The sequence below is a fragment of the Montipora foliosa genome, chromosome 2, assembly GCF_036669935.1.
Source record: "Montipora foliosa isolate CH-2021 chromosome 2, ASM3666993v2, whole genome shotgun sequence".
In the NCBI taxonomy this organism is placed as follows: Eukaryota; Metazoa; Cnidaria; class Anthozoa; order Scleractinia; family Acroporidae; genus Montipora; species Montipora foliosa.
The window spans coordinates 60,233,458-60,252,107 of NC_090870.1; the positions used below are offsets into that span (position 1 = coordinate 60,233,458).

At 39.3% G+C, this 18,650-nt stretch overlaps 2 protein-coding genes across 3 annotated transcripts in view; one reads left to right on the plus strand and one right to left on the minus strand.

The window, feature by feature from the left end:
- Nucleotides 1-8,091, minus strand: LOC137993752 (heparan sulfate 2-O-sulfotransferase 1-like). 2 transcript variants are annotated; one of them, XM_068839761.1, is made up of 7 exons: nt 7,856-8,091; nt 5,572-5,639; nt 4,653-5,090; nt 4,036-4,133; nt 2,431-2,588; nt 1,001-1,253; nt 3-177 (listed from the first exon to the last, which is right to left on the minus strand). In XM_068839761.1, exons 1-6 carry the CDS (start codon nt 7,995-7,997, stop codon nt 1,012-1,014), a joined length of 1,146 nt encoding a protein of 381 aa, XP_068695862.1. In that variant the 5' UTR covers nt 7,998-8,091; the 3' UTR covers nt 3-177; nt 1,001-1,011. The 2 variants fall into 2 exon arrangements, with proteins under 2 accessions (XP_068695861.1, XP_068695862.1); XM_068839760.1 differs by having other exon boundaries at nt 1-1,253.
- A 6,536-nt stretch (nt 8,092-14,627) lies between these two features.
- Nucleotides 14,628-18,650, plus strand: part of LOC137993754 (uncharacterized) — a 4,493-nt gene continuing 470 nt past the window's right edge. The window contains exon 1 of the mRNA XM_068839762.1: nt 14,628-18,650. This exon is cut by the window's right edge and continues 470 nt beyond it. Within this exon, the coding sequence (XP_068695863.1) occupies nt 15,144-17,891 (2,748 nt within the window). The 5' untranslated portion in view covers nt 14,628-15,143 and the 3' untranslated portion in view covers nt 17,892-18,650.

An 18,650-nucleotide genomic window follows, 5' to 3' on the forward strand; every position in this document is an offset into this window, starting at 1 on the left:
TCATACAAAACAAAATGCATTGGGAACGAGATTCTTGTCTTTCTATTTAATGATAATTTTCACTTCTCTATAATTGCTTCTGTACATTATAATAACGTTGTCCCTCCAATATTCACCAAATTGCAGCAGAGGACAGTCCGACTGTTCCTTTAGGCCAAAGAAAGATCCACAAGTCATCTCAAAAGTAAACAAAAATGAAAATGAAATACATCACACGTCCAACCAAGGTACAGTTCTTCGGTTCTGACCTCACATAACGACAAAACCGTTTTGACTGCAATGGAGGTCAAAATTCTTGGGACATTTCGTGCCATGAAGATAAATCTATGCCACTCCCCCCCCCCCCCCCCCGGGCCCTCAATTTAACAATGTTAAACGTCCTAAAGTACCTGTATAATTATCTGCTTCCCCTTTCCGTAACGCCACTGTCCCAAGAAATTCTGTCCCCCGATGTGGTCTCTCATGTACGCTTTCGTCCCAACTACAACGCGCTGTCTTGCGAACCTCCATGCTCCTGTATTGTCTTTAATCATAAAAATTACAATTTCCTCTATTGTGATTGGTTTAAAAAACTCATTTTCCACTAATTCACTTGGCAAGTTGTTATCAGACAGTTCAATAAGCCAATCACATTCAAAGTTGAAGCTTAAATCAACCAATCACAACCTTGGTTTCAATCACCATAGAAACAGTGTACAGACTCATAAATTGGGTCTTTCTTTCTTTCAGTCTTTTAATATAAATTTTCCTTTTCTTTCATAACTTGGCTCTTCTTCTTTTCTCGGAAATTGTAATTTTTATGATTAACTGGTAAGAGGACATCGTGCCATCCAATTCGGTCTGTAATCATACTCGTGATAAACAAATCGGAATCCCGCTACGCGGTCGTCCAATTTTGTTATCACTCGTACGATTACAGACCGAATTGGACTCCACTCAGTCCTATTACCATTACTTATCAGTAAGCTCGTTTGCGACCGAGAATATATAACTAAACTACCTTATGGCCAATTAAAAATGCTCCTGTTTCGCCTCTTTCGGTCTTATTTTCTCGTAGAAAAATTGTTTTGCGATGGGTTCCAACATCCCTCTCCTCATCGTGAGCGTTCTTTTCTTGGTGGATTGAAAGGCCTTATTTGCAAACTCGTAAAATTCATTTTCCATTTTCCATATTTTTGACTGTTCAAAGTATTCTATTGTCTTTTGGTCCAAGGGTTTCTTAGAGGCAGTCTTCCGGAGATGTGCCTTCCCACCTAAGACAAGGAGAAATGAACTGAATTAATTTACTGGCGGGATGGGAACTGCGGACTGCGTGGCCCACGGCGTGACAAATACTGGTTTATTATTCCACCCTGATAAGAAACTGGATTTATGCTGTCATTTTCATTCGAGTTATCACTTTGATTGAAAGATATGTATAAGTATTATATGGGCGTTCGCCAGATTCACCTGTTTTCTGTATAGTTGCCTTAGCATAATAATACTCCCATACCTGTTCATAAATTCTATCCACTAAATCCTCAGAAAATACTTCGAGAAAGGTTGCCAGAATACGTGCATAACCTTGGTTTGTGACCGAAATGTAAACAACAATTTATCATATACATGTATTGTGCGCGGAGGAATGAATCAATAAGACGCGATTTTCCGGTTGTTCTCACAATTCAGGACTCAGGACCGCTTCCAGAGGTATATCCAAAAATCTTTTTCCGGAATATCTCAGTTCCATTCGCTTCCTTACCCGTTTTTTTCGAAATTTAGCGCTCGAGATCTGGATTGAGTACAAAAAGACATAATTTTATTCTAATTGGTTACTGACTCAATGAGAACCAATGAAAGGCCACTTCATAACGGCCCACGAAATTTAAATTTCATGGCGCAACACACTAGAAAATTAAAAGCTGTAGCAACAAAAAAATATTTGAAAATACGGCGCTTTGGTTGCCCCTTAGAAAGCAGAAATCTCAGGGTAAATTAACTGCCAGCCAGCAGAGACAATGCGCAAGTAATATTCACGAAATGGTAATCCGTGATTATTAATCCGTGGTAATCAGCTCTCGCAAGGTATAATGGGACTGGCTCGCTACCCTTGCAAAAAACAAAAGACTAAACCATTGAAACAATGAATTGGACTTAAAAACAATAGAAGCTGCTTACAATACCAAATACGTAATAGCGGTTTCGAGAGCTGCTACACTACTGGATTTTTTGCCATGGAAATAAGTCCTCAGCATCAAATAAAACTATTTCTATTGAAAAATTAAAAAATTATCTTAGACTCTTTAAAAGTTCTGGCTGTGCAATTTCGTTTGTCCTTGAGCAACTAACTCGTCCTTAATTATATCTTTCGAAATAGCAACCAAAGGGATTTTAGAAATTCCATAGCTAGTTCTTTGCAACTCTAACCAAGGCCACACAGACAAATCGCACCTTCATTAAATAACTTCGTTGCTCCTCTAAAGATCCTTGGAACAGTGGCTTCCAAAATGGCGAGAAAATCTCCAATTTCTTCAGTTATTCCAACTAAAAAGTACTTGTCAACTAAATTTCGTTTGGCCTGCTCCAGTGCCCACTTGTTTCCTGGAGACCTTCAGATAATTACAAAAGAAGCATGAAATGAAGTGTTTACAATCGCTAATTTTGCAAGTCAGTTGCACGAACTGGTACCCCCCTCTCATTATGCAGAAGTCAATTGAAACCACGTCCCCCACCCCCGGGACGTAGCGGGGACATGGCCGTGGGATTACGCTTTTGTACCAGCGCATTTCTCCGGGGAGACGGGGATTTTTCGCGGGGCTTGCAACGCTAGCCTTGACAGAGTTTGACTGGGTCCAAGCATCAAAAAACGTTCCAGATTTTCAACCGAAAGAAATCGTTGGGTGCCTACTAACTAATATATATTTTTTTATATTTCAGTCGCCATCTCGACTTGAAAAGAAAATTGGTTTGAGAAATCAGTACGTAATAAAGATACAATGTTCAGCCAATACATTCAGGCAACAACTACAGTAGCAAGGGAAATGAGGTTGTATCGAGAAATTTCACAACATAAGTGATTATTATACAAGTATTTTAAAATGCACGAATTCGGCTAAGGCGAGGTCATTTGCCACCTGACCTTAACTGGGTAAAACAACAAAAGGTTTGTTTGGGTAACAATTCTTTCCGTTCCCTCATGGTTGCTTTCCCTGATTCCGTGCACTGCAAAGGTATACACGACGATTCCACTAGCAATTGAAATGATGTGATGTAAACCTTGGCAGCTATCACATTTGTCAGCAATGCAAAACTATTATTTTCAATTTCAAATTTAAAGTTAGCAAAATCTTCTAGTTACACACTGGGCCATGGTAGTGGGGATTGTAACACTCAAGTTTCACCCGAGGGGCAGGGGGAAATTTAACATGTAACACTGTACAAATGTTACATCCCCCTCTACGTCCCGGGGTGGCAGGGTTTCAATTGAATAGTGCATTACTGGCATTAAAAACTTCCTCAGGGTAAACGATGCAATATGACTTACATACACAATGAATTAAGTCGAAAGCGTGACAATGCAATTATACTCAGTCTGTATCTTTATATCTCTGTAACTCTGTATCTGACCGTGTTTCCAATAGCTATCACTCCCAATGTATTTGCTTCAAAATGTTTAATTGATGCAATTTAATCCAAGTTTTATTAATATTCAGTTGACGGAGAAAAAGTTAACAGTGAATTAATTCTTACTAATTCTTTTTTTCCTGCCAAAAATATTGCCTAAATGCTATTAAATTCGACTCTTGGGCAAAAGCTGTATGCAAAGTTTTAGGGAAAATGTACACTGAGGACTTTCATGAATATTGAAGATATGCTTTCTTTGGAACCCTCCTGAAGCTGATTTTAGCATTACCAAGCAAACCTAAATTGTTAAATTGCTATTAGCAAACTTAAATAATTATATTCATTTCTATGTCATTTTCACTATCATTCTCATTACCATGATCTCTTCTCTTTTGTTTTAGTTATTTACTAAACTGCATTGGACAGACTCACCAGCATTGAGGTGCATGGCCACAGAAAAAAGGGATTTGAAGCCAGAGTTTGTCAGGTTTGCAGTCTGGGTTCTCTCTCTGTACACATTCATCAAATGTCTAAAATAAAACATCATTACAAATTGATATTTTCTTTTAGGATTCAAGGCATTTCCCTAAATGACAATGTTAGGCTACCTTACATGACTTGTACAAATCAATATTTTGGAAATTTTGAATTAAGAAATGGAAATATGTGAAAGGGTCAGTAATTTGTGACACAATTTAAGCATACAGCTGCATGTTTTGGCTAAGGGTTATTAAAAATTCATGCCAAAGTATATGGAACAAAGTTAATAAAATGGAAAATGTCCCCACCCCCTAAACCCAGCAGCTTTCTTAACACCCCTACACATACATATAGTATTACAATGTATGTGCATGGAATTTCACTTGACAAAAAAGTTAATCTTTCAGGGTAGTCCCACAAGCCATCCTTCTCAAAACAGTCGATTTTTTTATGCAGCAAGTTTTGAGCCATTTATGACATTATGTCTGGTAAGAAAAGGCTTTTTGAGTTTGATGTCATACATGTACATTGTATAAATTATAAATTATTACATTCAATGATAATCCTACCTCTTTGTCTCCTTGTTTAGTTCTTTTCAGATGTGGCCTAAAAGTATCACCAAACCTTAAGAAGTAATAATATGACACAAGTCTATCCAGTGGCTTCCGAACAATGTTAATATAAAGGGGTTGCTTATTTACACCAAATCTTTCAAACTCAACATAGGCAAGATGCCCATGATAAACTGCAGGCAACTTTTGCTGCCATGATGTTATATTGTGCACAAAGCGCATCTGGTCAGACAGTGACATCACATGAGCATTCCGAGAAACATTCAGATGGAGAGCATGGAACTTGTTTTTGCCACAAAGGTCATAAATAACACCCATGAAAGATGTGCTTCCTGTCTTGGGGACTCTGTTATATAAAATCAGAAGGTCATCATCATCATCATCATCACCTCTGCTTTCACTTTTTAATAGGGTTGCATCTCTCCCAGAGGAGGACTAATGGAAAAATAGAAATGAAGACAAAACCTTGGAGGGTGATTAAGTTAAGTACAAGAGGGTACTGCTTCAGGTTAATTCCCATAGTAAGTTATAACAGCTAATATTCTCTCATTCATGTTATAATTTAAGAGAATAGATGCTCCTGAAATAAACAAAGACTATCTTCTGAAAAAAGCATACATATGCAATCTATGACCAAGACATAACAGACAACATGATGATGATAATGGTGGTTGTGAGATCTATGATGATGGTAGATATGATGACGATGATGATGACGATGGGTGACCCTGACAAACACCACAAAGTGCTGCTGCTTTTCATTGTTTGTATTTACAACAATTTAGGTGAAATTGTAATTTTATCTCCAGGCAATACTTCAATGTGATTTTTGTTTGGATATAATGACGAGCTGAACATAAAAGAAAATAAAAATGGGTGAATATTTAAGGAACCCTACGTTAGGTCCTAATGTTACCTTGTGCACATTGCTGTATGACAAACCTCTCAATTCCGAAGTATCAAGGTGTAAAGGAATGGTGTAATCTAAAGAACATGAAAATAAAAGACCCTATACATTAACGGTCTTCTTTGTTCGTCACCCACAGTATATAATAATCAATTAAATTAAAAAATGTGTGAACTTGCTTGTGCATTTCATGATTTATGGTCATTTGTGTTGTCTTGAAAATTCATTTGAGAACTTTCAAAACAACACTCGTGCCCCTAAATCACAAAAGACACTCACATTTATACAATCTCCTACAATAGACTTAAACACCACAATCACAATCATCAAGGTAAATTTAAGTAGTGTTGAATTAAAGTGCCTATCACCTCAACACACTTTTTCACTTTGTTTATTCTCCGAAATCGTCCCAAATACATCGTGTTGTTTTTAGAACCTTTTGATAGAAATTTCACCTTTTTATTGACTTTCAAAGACGGGAAAAGTGATCATACTCTGATCCATAACCGAGCAATGAAGGAGAATGGGTTCGATACCGGGTTGACGTCACAAATTAATTTGCATTGAAATAGTTCTTTGAAAACAGCGATGCAAATTAATTTGTGACGTCAACCCGGTATCGAACCCATTCCCCTTCATTGCTCGGTTATTAATCACGGTATGACCACTTTTCCCGTTTTTCAAAGCCAATGAAAGAGCGAAATTTCAATCTAAATGTTCTAAAAACAACACGATGTATTTGGGATGATTTCTGAGAATAAATATAGTGGAAAGTGTGTTGAGGTGATAAGCACTTTAAACAATAATTGTTACCAAAAGACCCAGGCAAATGGCTTAAACACTTACTTCCACATTTGCTCAATTTTGCTGAACAGCAATGTCAAAACCGTTTTCCCCTCTCTTTTTAGTTATTGTGTTGAAACATATTGAATAAAAATGAATGAGTCTAAAAGCATATAAACTTTGCCTCAACATCAATTTGATATTCCTTTTGTTCTTGGAATGTTGTGATTAGATTGAAGCTGTATCCAACCATCTTTCAACATTGTTAAGTAGCAAGTTCCTGGAGGACTATGCAAATTTAAACCGAGGTGATTTGATTGCTGGTTTTCACTCACGTGATCAACAGCCATGTTTTTCAACGGAAACAAAAGGAAGCGTTTGCATAATAATAGAGTTAAATTCTCGGAGGATTTGGTCGGGGCACCAACATGGCCGCCTTTTCTTTGTTTTGGGCACCAACATGGCGGTCGTGACGTCATGTGAAAACCAAGAATTGGTATCACCACAGGACACTGTTATTTTTTTTGGGTGATTGTGCACCCCAAGAGCTCGAGAGTTAAGCAATGAATGGTGAATTATTATACAGACACATTCGCTCAATTTTGCTGAACAGCAATGTCGAAACCGTTTTCCACTCTCTTTTTATTTATTGTGTTGAACATATTGAATAAGAAGGAGCAATTGCAGAATACCCAGCCCAATTGTTAGGGCCTGTTGTAAGAACGAGTCAGAAAACAATAAAGTTTATTCTTATTCAATGACATGTAAATTAGTGGGCCGGGTATTCTGCAATCTAGCCTGAAGCTGTATCCAACCATCTTTCAACATTGTCAAGTATCAAGTTCCTGGAGGACTAAGCCAATTTAAACCGAGGTGATTTGATTGGTATCACCACAGGACATTGTTTTGATTGTTTTTTTTTTGCGTGTATGTGCACCCCAAGAGCTCGAGAGTTAAGCAATGAATGGTGAATGAATATACAGACACAAATACCGTATAAAAACGACAATTATGAACTGGCTGTCCTTCTAAGTGGCATAATTGAGATTCAGATTTTAAATTATTTGGGGCAAAGATATTTTTTTTTGACCGATACAACAAAATAATTATTGTTATCTGAATCGAACAATGTTTGTTACATTTAATTTCTTACAATCGAATTTAAGAATCTAAACGATCAAAATGACATTCATACCTAACCGGGAGAAAATATTGATTGAATTTTACTTCTTGCTTTCTCCACTAAATTCATTTCCTTTGATAGCGAAATCATGCTTTTTCGCAATAACTTTATGTTCGATGCTCTGTTGCCGCACTAGCAGATCTAGATCAGAGGCAATCGAAACATCATTACAAGCGAGACAACCATGCCGTTCGAACTATAACCTATACAAAAATAACTTGTACTGTCGCCAACATCGCCCTCTTAAGTTTAAAACTACAGAAAATACAAGCACGATAACAATGGAAGTAATAAAATTCGCATTATTGTCAATTACAGACATCTTACCACTTTCACGATGCTGATGTGTTGGAGCATTAGAACGAAGAATTTGAAGTTCAAGAATGCCCAGCGCAACGAAAAAGATAACGAGCATACATTTGTTGACGATCATTCTCACAGTAAGCGAAATGACCCTTGTAAGAACCATTCATTTGCAACTTGGTTCGAAAAAGGAAACAATACAAATTGACAGCGATTGACAGCAATGTGGGTCGAGTTGGTAAGGGCTCAGACGGGTAGGAAGATTTAGTGAATGTTACACAGCGTCCAATTTCCCCATCAAAATAGTCATCCTTACCCCTTTAATTTTCTCGCGATTTTATTGGCTAATTACGTCACGTTGTGCAGACAGTCGTCACGCAATAACCCCCGTTTGCGCAAACCTCGTCCCCAGGGTCTCTCTTCTTCACTTCCCTGGGAAGAAGAGAGACCCTGGGGACGAGGTTGCCGTTCATACGTTTTCGTGGATATTGCCCTGCGAAAAATGCTGTAGCGATCATTACTGTTGAAAAGCAACAAAGCCGGCGGAAAAAACATGGACGAAAAACAGCTGGTTTTCTTGAGTCTAGTAATAGTGACATCAAAAAACTGGTCGCAAAGTACAAAAAGTCGACAAAAGATGCTGTCAACGTCTTTGAAGGTGAAGAAAGCTATGAGCATACTTTGGAGATTAAACCATGTCATTTTATAGAGTAGAGAATTTAATACACTGTGTTTACTAACTATAAAAGCCTGGCTAAACGCTCGCAACATTTTAATACAACATCTTGCAACATTGTTGGGCGCAACATGTTGCGTACGTTTGGCCACCCCAGTTGCCATATGTTGTGATATGTTGCAACATGTTGGATCAAATTTGAAAACTGTCACATTTTTCGTGCAACATTTTGGATGTTGCAACATTGTTTGCACTAGGGCATGCGCGTTAGGTCCACTTGTTGCGCGCTAGGCGCCTGGGGCGCATAAACATTAACATGTTGCGTTGAAAAAGTTGAAAACGTTGCAATAAAAGCAAGGTGACACACGCTAACACCAACCCGGTGTGGCCAACACATCACGCATGCGCACAACCATTTCACCCGGTCAATTAGCAGCCATGGACAGCTGTTTCGGCCTTTTGGGCCTCATCAGCATGGCGTAGCTAACATACCGGGCGGGTGTGTTTAGCACCCCTTTAAGTGGCAGCTTCACATGCCAAACATGTGGTAAGCTGGGTTGGGAACAGCAAAACTGTTCTCCCACGGCAAGCGTTGCTTTTATTGCTGAAAACGTTGCGTACGTTTGGCCAGCCCGTTCAACAGATGTTGCAAGATGTTGTGTTGAAATGTTGCAAGCGTTTGGCCAGGCCTTAAGGAGAGAAAAATTCCAGCTGCACTTGAAAACAATGTCATCCAGACTTTGCACATTCTGTCTTTCATGGATGAATAATATTTCTCTTTCAGTAAGAAAAAAAGCACCTGTTTTCGAGTTTTCGACTCGCGCTGACAATTAAAATGATTTGATTTTTTTTTCTGAGACCGGCACGCTTTCTTTCTAGTCAAATTTTGAACAGTGCATCAAAAAAATACAATCAAGCATCACATTCAACACTGGTTTTATTTACGAGCGGTTTTTTTGCCATGTATGTAAATTAATGGTAGGGTTATAAACTAAATAAACCCCTTGGTATGCTGAGTGATAATGTCCTTGGCTGAGAAATTGTCCTCAAAATTTCATATTTGCACTCGAAGCTTTGTTTCTCGGCCAAATATTCATTTTTCGGACAATGTCTCAGCCGCGGACATTATCAGCCGACATACCGGCCGCCACAAGGGGTTTATTTACTATATATTCAATTTAAGAAATTTATGTCAGGTTTTCATGCGTCTTTCCTCTTATTGATCATGAGTTTCGTCATAACATTGCCAAAGTAGCTGTGGATCCACGAAGCGATAGTCGAGTGGATCCGCAGACTACTTTGACAATGTTATGACGCAATTTATTGCCAATAACAGGACATAAGCATGAAAAACTGACATCAATTTGTTTTTTACAATAACAAAAAGGCAGCAGAGGAGTCAAAATTAAGTCAAAACGACAAGAACGCGAAACTAAAATGCGAGAAACTTCAATTTTCTTTAATCTGACGCGACCAAATTGATAACTTGTCTCGCTCTCTTATTGGCTAATGGAAAAATCGGAGACTTGCTATTGGTTAAAAAGTGACAGATCGACGTTTCACAAAATGTTGACAATAAAATTAAGCTAATGAGCGCGCGAGAATATTGCAGTCACTGTAAAAAGCCGTTTTGACCAATCGGATGAATTTCCCTAGGCACTTCAGTAAGTTATTCACCCAGCGTGGAGAGGGATTGGGTAATAGCGGGGTGAATAGATGAACAATGGAATGCAAATGAACATGAAACATTATATAATGCCAATCCAGTGACTGGATTTTAGCTAAGTGAACCTTAAAGGAACATCACTCTTGTGAAGGGTCTTTGTTGTTCCTTGATATCGGCCACTCGGAGTAAAACTGAAACGCCCATTTTGTTGCGTTCCTGTTAGCCTTTGGAATGCAGTCTTCCCGAAGTCTTATTTCTCTTTCTTTTCCGTCCTTGGCGGCCTAAACTGTCGTTTTAGAGGTATGTTGTCCTTGGTTCAAGAGCCCTCAAAACAATAAACCGGAGCTTTTTTACGCTTACCGGCCAACGTGAATAAAATTTTTGGCGCGTCCTCTTATGTAACACTAGGTAATTAGTGTTTCCTTCATTGTTCAGGGTGTTTTTCGATTCCCAGGCGAACTGAGCTAGTCTTTTTTCCATCACGATTAGTCAAAACGGCTATTGAATATGGAGGAGTATTTTAAGCCATTTAAAACACGCGCAGCAGGTGTTTTATCAGATATATGAAATCCCTCGGGATTTTTTGTACGTGATAAAACACTCCTTGTGTATTAAATAGGAACTAAAGCGCCGACATGATAAGACGTCCCCTTAATGAATTTTTTTTTTTGCGTTGGTTTCCTCAGCTCTCGCACACCATAAGCTTTTACGCCAAACCTGACTAGACACTTAAATAAAGTTCCTTTTCTTTCCTTTTATCTGAGAGCGCTAGACCAAGTCCGAACGAACTGAGAAGTTAATTCTTTTGCAGATTATCTTGATACCGCAAGTGTTGGTCGTCCGTCCGAGGCTGGAACACTCTGCCATTCAGCTGAACCAAGAGGGTGGCGGTATACGCCCAAAATTAATTGGATCAAGAATAGAGTCGGCTGAGGGCAGAGCCAATCCCCAAATCGTGTTTCTTTTTAAACCTCACATGGCAGAACTGTAAACTGCATATGCAGCCCTGCAAACATTGTGTGATTTATAACGTTCAATTGAAGAATGTAAGCGACGGAAATCAAGTGAGGCCATGTGATGGATGAAGAACCTGGGCTGATCAACAGCATCAGGAACTTCTTTTATGTGCGTCACCCAAGGACAGAGAAAACTCTCTGTTTTGTATCTCAAAATTCATTGGTTGGATAATTCAAGGAGATTTAAGGTACTCTGAGATACGTTCGAAAATGTAAGGAACGTCAACGTAAATTGGTCATTTCCTGCCTGCTTAGAGATAAGAAGTCACCCCTTGCGTACGTCGACCCAATGACTTTTCTCATTTAATTTGAGCAATTATTGCACGTTTATCACGAGAGCTGTAATAATGGCCATTTGATTTCACGACCATTACAACTGTATTATATCGCGAGAAGGGAAAAAGCGAGAAAGGTTACCCATTAAAAAGAGGATCGAAAAACGTTAGTTATGAAATTAGTATGACCAGAATCGTCTTTAGGTACACTATTACATTAGCCTCCCTATTATTACAAAGGAAGGTTTAACAGGACAAACATCCACGCGTGTTATGAAGAGTCTGTTGAGTAATGATAGGCTCAAATTTGCATTACATGCGCCTCCCTGAATCGCTCACTCGATACGCAAGGAATTGAATACCAACCATCCTTGACTGATAGACAGATCTGTTTAAATTCATTTGTTTACTACTTTCTAAAAAACGATTCTATAAACATGAGCATTAAAAACAATAAAACTGGATGACAGGTCCACGCGAATGAAAAACTCGATGGTCAGATTGACTAATTAAAGGATCTATAGTCCACCAAAGGGAAGTGCAAGAGGAGAGACAAAATTACAGAGTCAGAAAGATGTGAAAGTGACTCGAGAAACATTAGCAATAAATCAACCACGCCTCACTTGTCATGAACTGAGATATCATTTTGTTCAATTCTCAGGCTACTAATCTTTTAATTCACGGTTAGGTTTTCTCATTTGCATTACAATCGGGCTATTTTGTAGTTTTAACCCGAAATTGCCTCGCATTCACGTTAGATTAAATTGTCCTCTGATGCAAATGAGAAAAGGGCTATTGGGTACAACTTTGAGTTAGTTGGAATGGAACTCAGTTCGGCCTCCCGATTGGTACTCAATTCGGACGCATGTTTCTTGTGCTTCAAAAAATTATTAATTTTTCATGAGCTTTAAAAACTGAGAATTCTTTAAATGGCATAGATTGTTTTTCTCGTATGCTAATGTTCCTCTGACCATTGAAGCTTTGTTCGGACTCAAGAGGACACCGTTTTTGTAGAATGCTTTTGAAGCCGTTCAATAAACTCGCTGGTCGTGTTTTATTGGGTCTAAAACCACTCGGCTTTTGCCTTATGATTTAAAGCCCAATTAAACACTTCTGCTCGTTTTATTTAGCAGTACTTAATTATCGCAACCTGATACCACTGCAAGCTGGCTCTCCCTTCGCGGTGGGGCACTCTCTCTCTCTCTCGGCCTCCCATCGCGAAGAGACAGCCAGCTTGTAGGCTATTGTCGTTTGTAAAAATTAGCCTTAATTGACCATCCTTACCGAAGAAAAAAATCGTGCGCAGGTTCCCGTGAGTAATTTTTCTCCAAGGTTTCTCAGTTGTGACAGTTTGAAAAATATATAATATAGTGCAACTTATCCTTAATTGCACTAATTATCTAAACAACTAATCTTATCGTTCCCCCTTAATAATCAAACTAATTTACGCTACAGCACGTACACGGAAAATTAGGCTATTTAAATTGATGCCATGAGCGGCAATTACGTGAATATTCCCTTCTCGCCACGCAGGATCTTTCAGTGACTAAATAATAGTCACCCTTGAACGTTCTTGATGAATCTTAAAGCCTTGCTGATTGCGTATCAAGAGCTTTCGTCCTAACAAATACAGTTAACAAGGCCGGAATCTTAGTTCAGTTCTAAATTTCGTCCGCATTGGTTTCGGTAGCGCAAAGAAAGACCATTCCATCTTACTGAAATATAGCTGATATAGTGCTACATAATATAAACATTTCCGAAAATATGTTGCCTAAGGGAAATTGTAATCACGGTTTTAACGGAACTGTGTAGACAACTTTGAATAAAATGAATTGAAGGTCTTAAAGCTTTACTGCAGGGTCAACAAAGTACATGCACGACGAAATAACACAACAACCTTTGTATTTGATAGCTTTATCGCAAAAAATGAGGAAACCCGAAAATCCTACAATCACGTACATTAGAACAAAAAAGCGGGCACTTGCAAAAGCCGCTGAAATAAGGGTATATTCATGTGTTGATTAAGCTAACTTGATTTATCATCTATCTGCCTCTGCTAGGAGGGTATAATTTTTGTTTCGTCTTTTTAAGAGAATTTCTTCCTCCTGAGCTTTAGCAGCTGTGACCAACTGTAGTACCCCTATTTGTGCGACCAACAAAGGCGTTAAATAGGAAAACGAAATTTTGAGTACTTTTCTTTCCTTAATAAAAGTTCGCAGCAGATATATTAAGTTAAGGCCGGGAGAATCAGATCACTCCCCGATCAACTACCCGGCCACTCTAGCTACTCACTGTAAGTTAAACATTCTGTCGGTTCCTTTCAGAAAGCCAACTAAGCTTATATGCAGTAAGCCCTTCCTGAATAGGCTTACTGCATATAGCTCAGGACAAGGCTTTCTGAAACAGATGATTACGAGGTTTCTCATGACAATAAAAGAGTTTGTAACTAATATCACGACCTATTATCATATAACCGACCAAACTTCTGGAATCTTCTGTTTGACGGGGAGTATGCGTAAACGCCCGTTACTGCTTATTTCAATTACGCTCATGTCTTGTGTTAAGGCGGATTGCAGGGGGTAGCGACAATTTCTAAAAAAACAAAAGAGACCAACCATAGAAGTCGGAAGAAAAGATTTTTGCCTATAATCAGCTTCAAAAGAATATGAAATATCTTCCAAATATCCAATTGTGCAATATGACTCTTTCGAAGCCGTATGAATTAGTTTGAATGGATAATGAGTGCCGTCTTATAAATTGCCCCACAAACCAGTTTTGTCAGCCAGAGGTTCTACGAAAAATCAATAATCGTGAAATAAGCCGCATGTAAAACCAATAACAAAGAGAAGATGAAAACTGGCAATGAAATGAAGAGCCGCTGCCTATTTCCTTGTTTTCTTCCTTTTTGTCTGTAATCGGTTTAGGAACTCAAAGTAAGAAAAGATTAGAGTTCTTCCTTCACCTGCAGAATTCCCATATTACAAAACACAATGCCAAATCTAAGATTTGTCCACAGTAATTTATCAACCCTAATGTGCCGTATATGTCGGTTTTTGCCCGCCCATTGAAATAGTATAGCCAATATCTTGGTTACTCTTTAAAATCGTTGTCTCTAAAATATTGCCCAGTTTATTTGCTCAAGCAAATTATATATATATATATATATATATATGATGACCACGAGGATTTAAACCTTTCGACAGTTAACCAATTGCAATGAAAAATGTGATCAAAGGGTATAATTTGGAAGATAGTAATTATTACTGGACGGACGTTAAATGATAAAAGGGAGGTGCTTGCTGGAGTATTGCCCAGAAGGATCATAGAGAAACCCTGATCAATTGCATAAATTGCATTAGCTCAGTTGGGATTGTTATTCCGTATAACTTTCCTATTGTCGGGAGAGCGCGCCTTCTGTTAACCCAAAGATCTCCATAGGGGAACATTTGATTAGTTGGCAGATGCCGTTAAAGCCTTAAGGGAGGAAAGGAAATTTCTGATAAACAGATAAGACCAATATCAAAAAGCGCTGTTTCAATCTTTGCTGGTTGTCGGTGGCAAATGAATGATTATTGCTTAACAACAGCGATAAGCATGACTTTAGAGGATATAAAATTATTGTAGAGAGACTTGGCCTAGAATCACGTACCAAACAGACTTGAAGCAACTTGGAATTACAATGTTTGCTCGCTTCATCATTTGTGTCTTACTTCTTTTGCCTCGTCTTGCCAATCAGCAGATGCTATTTAATTCAAGCGAACAGAGCGTATCTGCAGTAAATGATTCTTTGCCATGGCTGACAAACGCCACAGCGACAGCGACACCAACACAAAAGGTAGAAACGCCGCAGATATCCTTAGTCTGCAATGGGAGATTTTCTTGTCGTAACAGATGCAACAACGAGTCGACGGAGTGGGATGAACTTTCAAGCGATCCAGAATGCCATTGCGATATTGCCTGTATGGATTACCACGACTGTTGCGCGGACTTCCTCCAATTTTGCCAACCAGTTAGCCCGGTTGATAAACCAGGAGATGAAAAGGCCGACTATACATGCTTCGAATTATCCACCGAGCTTGCCAGTCAAAATCATGGGGTTTTCGTGATCTCGACTTGTGCCGAAGGCTGGATAGACGAAGATGTGCGTGCCAAGTGCTTAGCAGGATCAAAGAGTAGAAATCGAGCATTTACATCAGCCAACATCCTAGAAGACATTCCAGTGAATTTCATCTCTTTTCCAGATCCCGGTACTAGTTACAGAAATATTTATTGCGGTCTTTGTAACAAAGTGCCCGCTCCGTTTCTTCTACCCTTATGGACGTTAACATTTCGATGCAACATTCAACCACCTTCGGATTACAATAACACTCAAGTACTGGACTTTTTGCTGAAGTATTGTCCGAACAGGAGAGTGAAACCTGATAAAGATTTCAATATTCGCACATGTGTACCAGTGGTATCCACTTGCCTCGTCTCCAACCAAACGGAGATTGAAGAAAGATGCTTAAACGCATCAAGCGGACTTATCTATTCGAAACAGACGAAGGAAAATTTCAAAAACCACCATTGTCTGCTTTGCAATGGTTTGTCAGTGAGCGATGCCTTATGTGGACCTCGACTCAAACAAGATATCTTTAATCCCAAATCATTCGAAATAATTCTGGAATTCAGCTCCGCTGATGAATCAATCAAACCAATTAAAGTCACTCCAACTTGTGCTTCTGGCAAAGTCTACGATCCTCATCTGGAAATCTGTGAACCAAGCAGTTCAGTTCTTCGCCCTTCATCTGCCATTCGTGACAAATACCGCGTGAAACTCTGGATGTACCCATTGGATGACCAGATTACGTCCGTATCTCCAAACGAATTTCGCAATTCCCTTTGTGACCTATTTTCCCTGGATCCCTCACAAATAGACGAAATATCAGTTGGAACTGAAGACTTATCTATCGCTGTGGCTTTCAACCTCTATGCTGGTGTTGTTTCATTATTTGATGGCAAGATGACACTAGAAGAAAACCTCAACGTGACTGCCCTTCTCAGTTTCAATAACTCCTTTGAAATCGACATCACAGGCAAAAGATGGGTTGTCCTCAGGGTTACTCAAAGGCAATTAAGCTGCGCTCAATCAGAGGAATTTTTCCCTGGAGAATTTACTCGACCTTCAAACCCAACAAGTTTTGCTTTTGTGAATAAAACGGGACAACGGTTACCTCCAAACCGGTACTTCCTTTTCAAGGATAGCAAAACTGGCAAAGATTCATTGTTGGTGTGCAAATCTAAATTTACTGTCGTGTGCCCGTTCAATTTGGTATCCGTTAGCAGCTCCGAGTACAAGTTATTTCCCAACCATAGTTTACAACTCACCCCCACAGGTCAATTATACGCTATCGGAGAATACGACGTAAAGAACAATACGGCCTTAATTTGCACTAACAATACAAAATTAAATATTACCAACTCATCGCTCCTGGTGCCCAACCCTAATATAGATGAGGTTCAAGAATCAGAAAGCCTCTTTCTGTGGTACTTTACCTTGGTTGGATTTTCTGTGTCAATTCTAACACTGATGTTGACTGTTGCAGTACACTTCATTTTCAATGAACTTCGAAAACCTCTTCCGGGAAAGAACCTTATCAGCTTATGCATGGCTCTTTTCCTGGCCCAATTTATTTGGCTGTTTGGATCTGGTGACACTGATAAGCCTATTTTTTGTAGAGTGGTTGCAGCTGTACTTCATTACCTGTTTCTTGTAACCTTCACCTGCACTGCCGTTATTGCGTTTGACACCCGCCGAACCTTCTCCAGTCAGATTTCCAAAGCCCCCGGCCGGTCTGTTAGGGAAGGACGCCTTCGATTCCTGACGTACATGTGCGTTGCATGGGGTATTCCAATGCTTTTTGTGGGTACCTGCTTCCTCCTTGATAACTTCCAAGTGGTGGAGATTGGTTATGGAAACGACGAAGCTTGCTGGTTAGTGAAAGGTAATGCCAAGATTGTCGCCTTTGGAACCCCCGTAGCTTGCGTTCTTTTGTACAACGTTGCAGCGTTTTCCCATACCATATGGGCCATTAACACTGCCAGGAAGCAGACCACTGGTGTGAAGTCCAACCGTCGAGACCGAGGAGGCGTCGTTAAAGTATACGTCCGCCTTGTTACCCTCATGGGATTTACTTGGTTTTTCGCTTTCACCGCAGAGCTCGTTCACAAGAGCATGATCTACCCCTTTGTGGTGTTGACAAGTCTTCAAGGAGTATACATCTTTCTTGCCTTCGTCTGCAAGACCCGAATACTCAATCTCATAAACGACACATTTCAAAGGTCCAAGAAGGATTCTTCAGCTGCTACACAGAACATTGCTAGTACAGGTGGCAAAGGCTTACAACAAGACCAGTCCAGATCTGAAACGGAGGAAACTCATATGTAGTGCAGTGTGCTGAGTAAATCACGCTAACAAGTAAACACATCAGTGAGCCCAGTTTACAGGCCTTGGCAGCTTTCAATACTTCTTTTCTCGTGTCTAAAACATTCACCGCCTCATATTACATATTAGAAAATCATACCTTATTTGTAAGCTGAAGGTCTGAGTTGCCGCGATACTTGTTACAACGGTTCATTGTATCGTAACTTTCAATTCCTGAATTCCTAAAAGTCCTGATCGTTCAGTCTAAGTGGACACTTTGTATTCAAATTGAAATTCCACCCTATTATGTCCGTTGAATTAAATGTCCTCATTCTATGCAAAGTGCTACTGACGCTAGAAAAAATTGTTTAGGAAAACTTATTGATTGGCAAATTGCTGCGACTTTCAATAGATGTAATATCAACACAAAGAATGAGCGGTCCTACAATGTCTGCATATGCAAACTTGAAACCGTGAACTACTAGACTGAAAAACTCGTTGATTTATGTAAACTCTAATTGCTCAATAGTATCCGGCTCTCCTTATTCGTACATATGCGTATTGTATTAAATACTATGCTGAATTCACGACAGGTAATACAGCATTAACTGAAGAGAGTGTAGTGTAACGTGAAGTGCTAGATTTCTATCCCATATGAACCATGTGAGCGTTAGCCCTACTGATGGAACTAGGCCCACACAAGGACAGAGGAAAACTATGACCAGGGTGGGAATTGAACCCACGACCTTCGGGTTAGATCTCCGCCGCTCTACCGACTGAGCT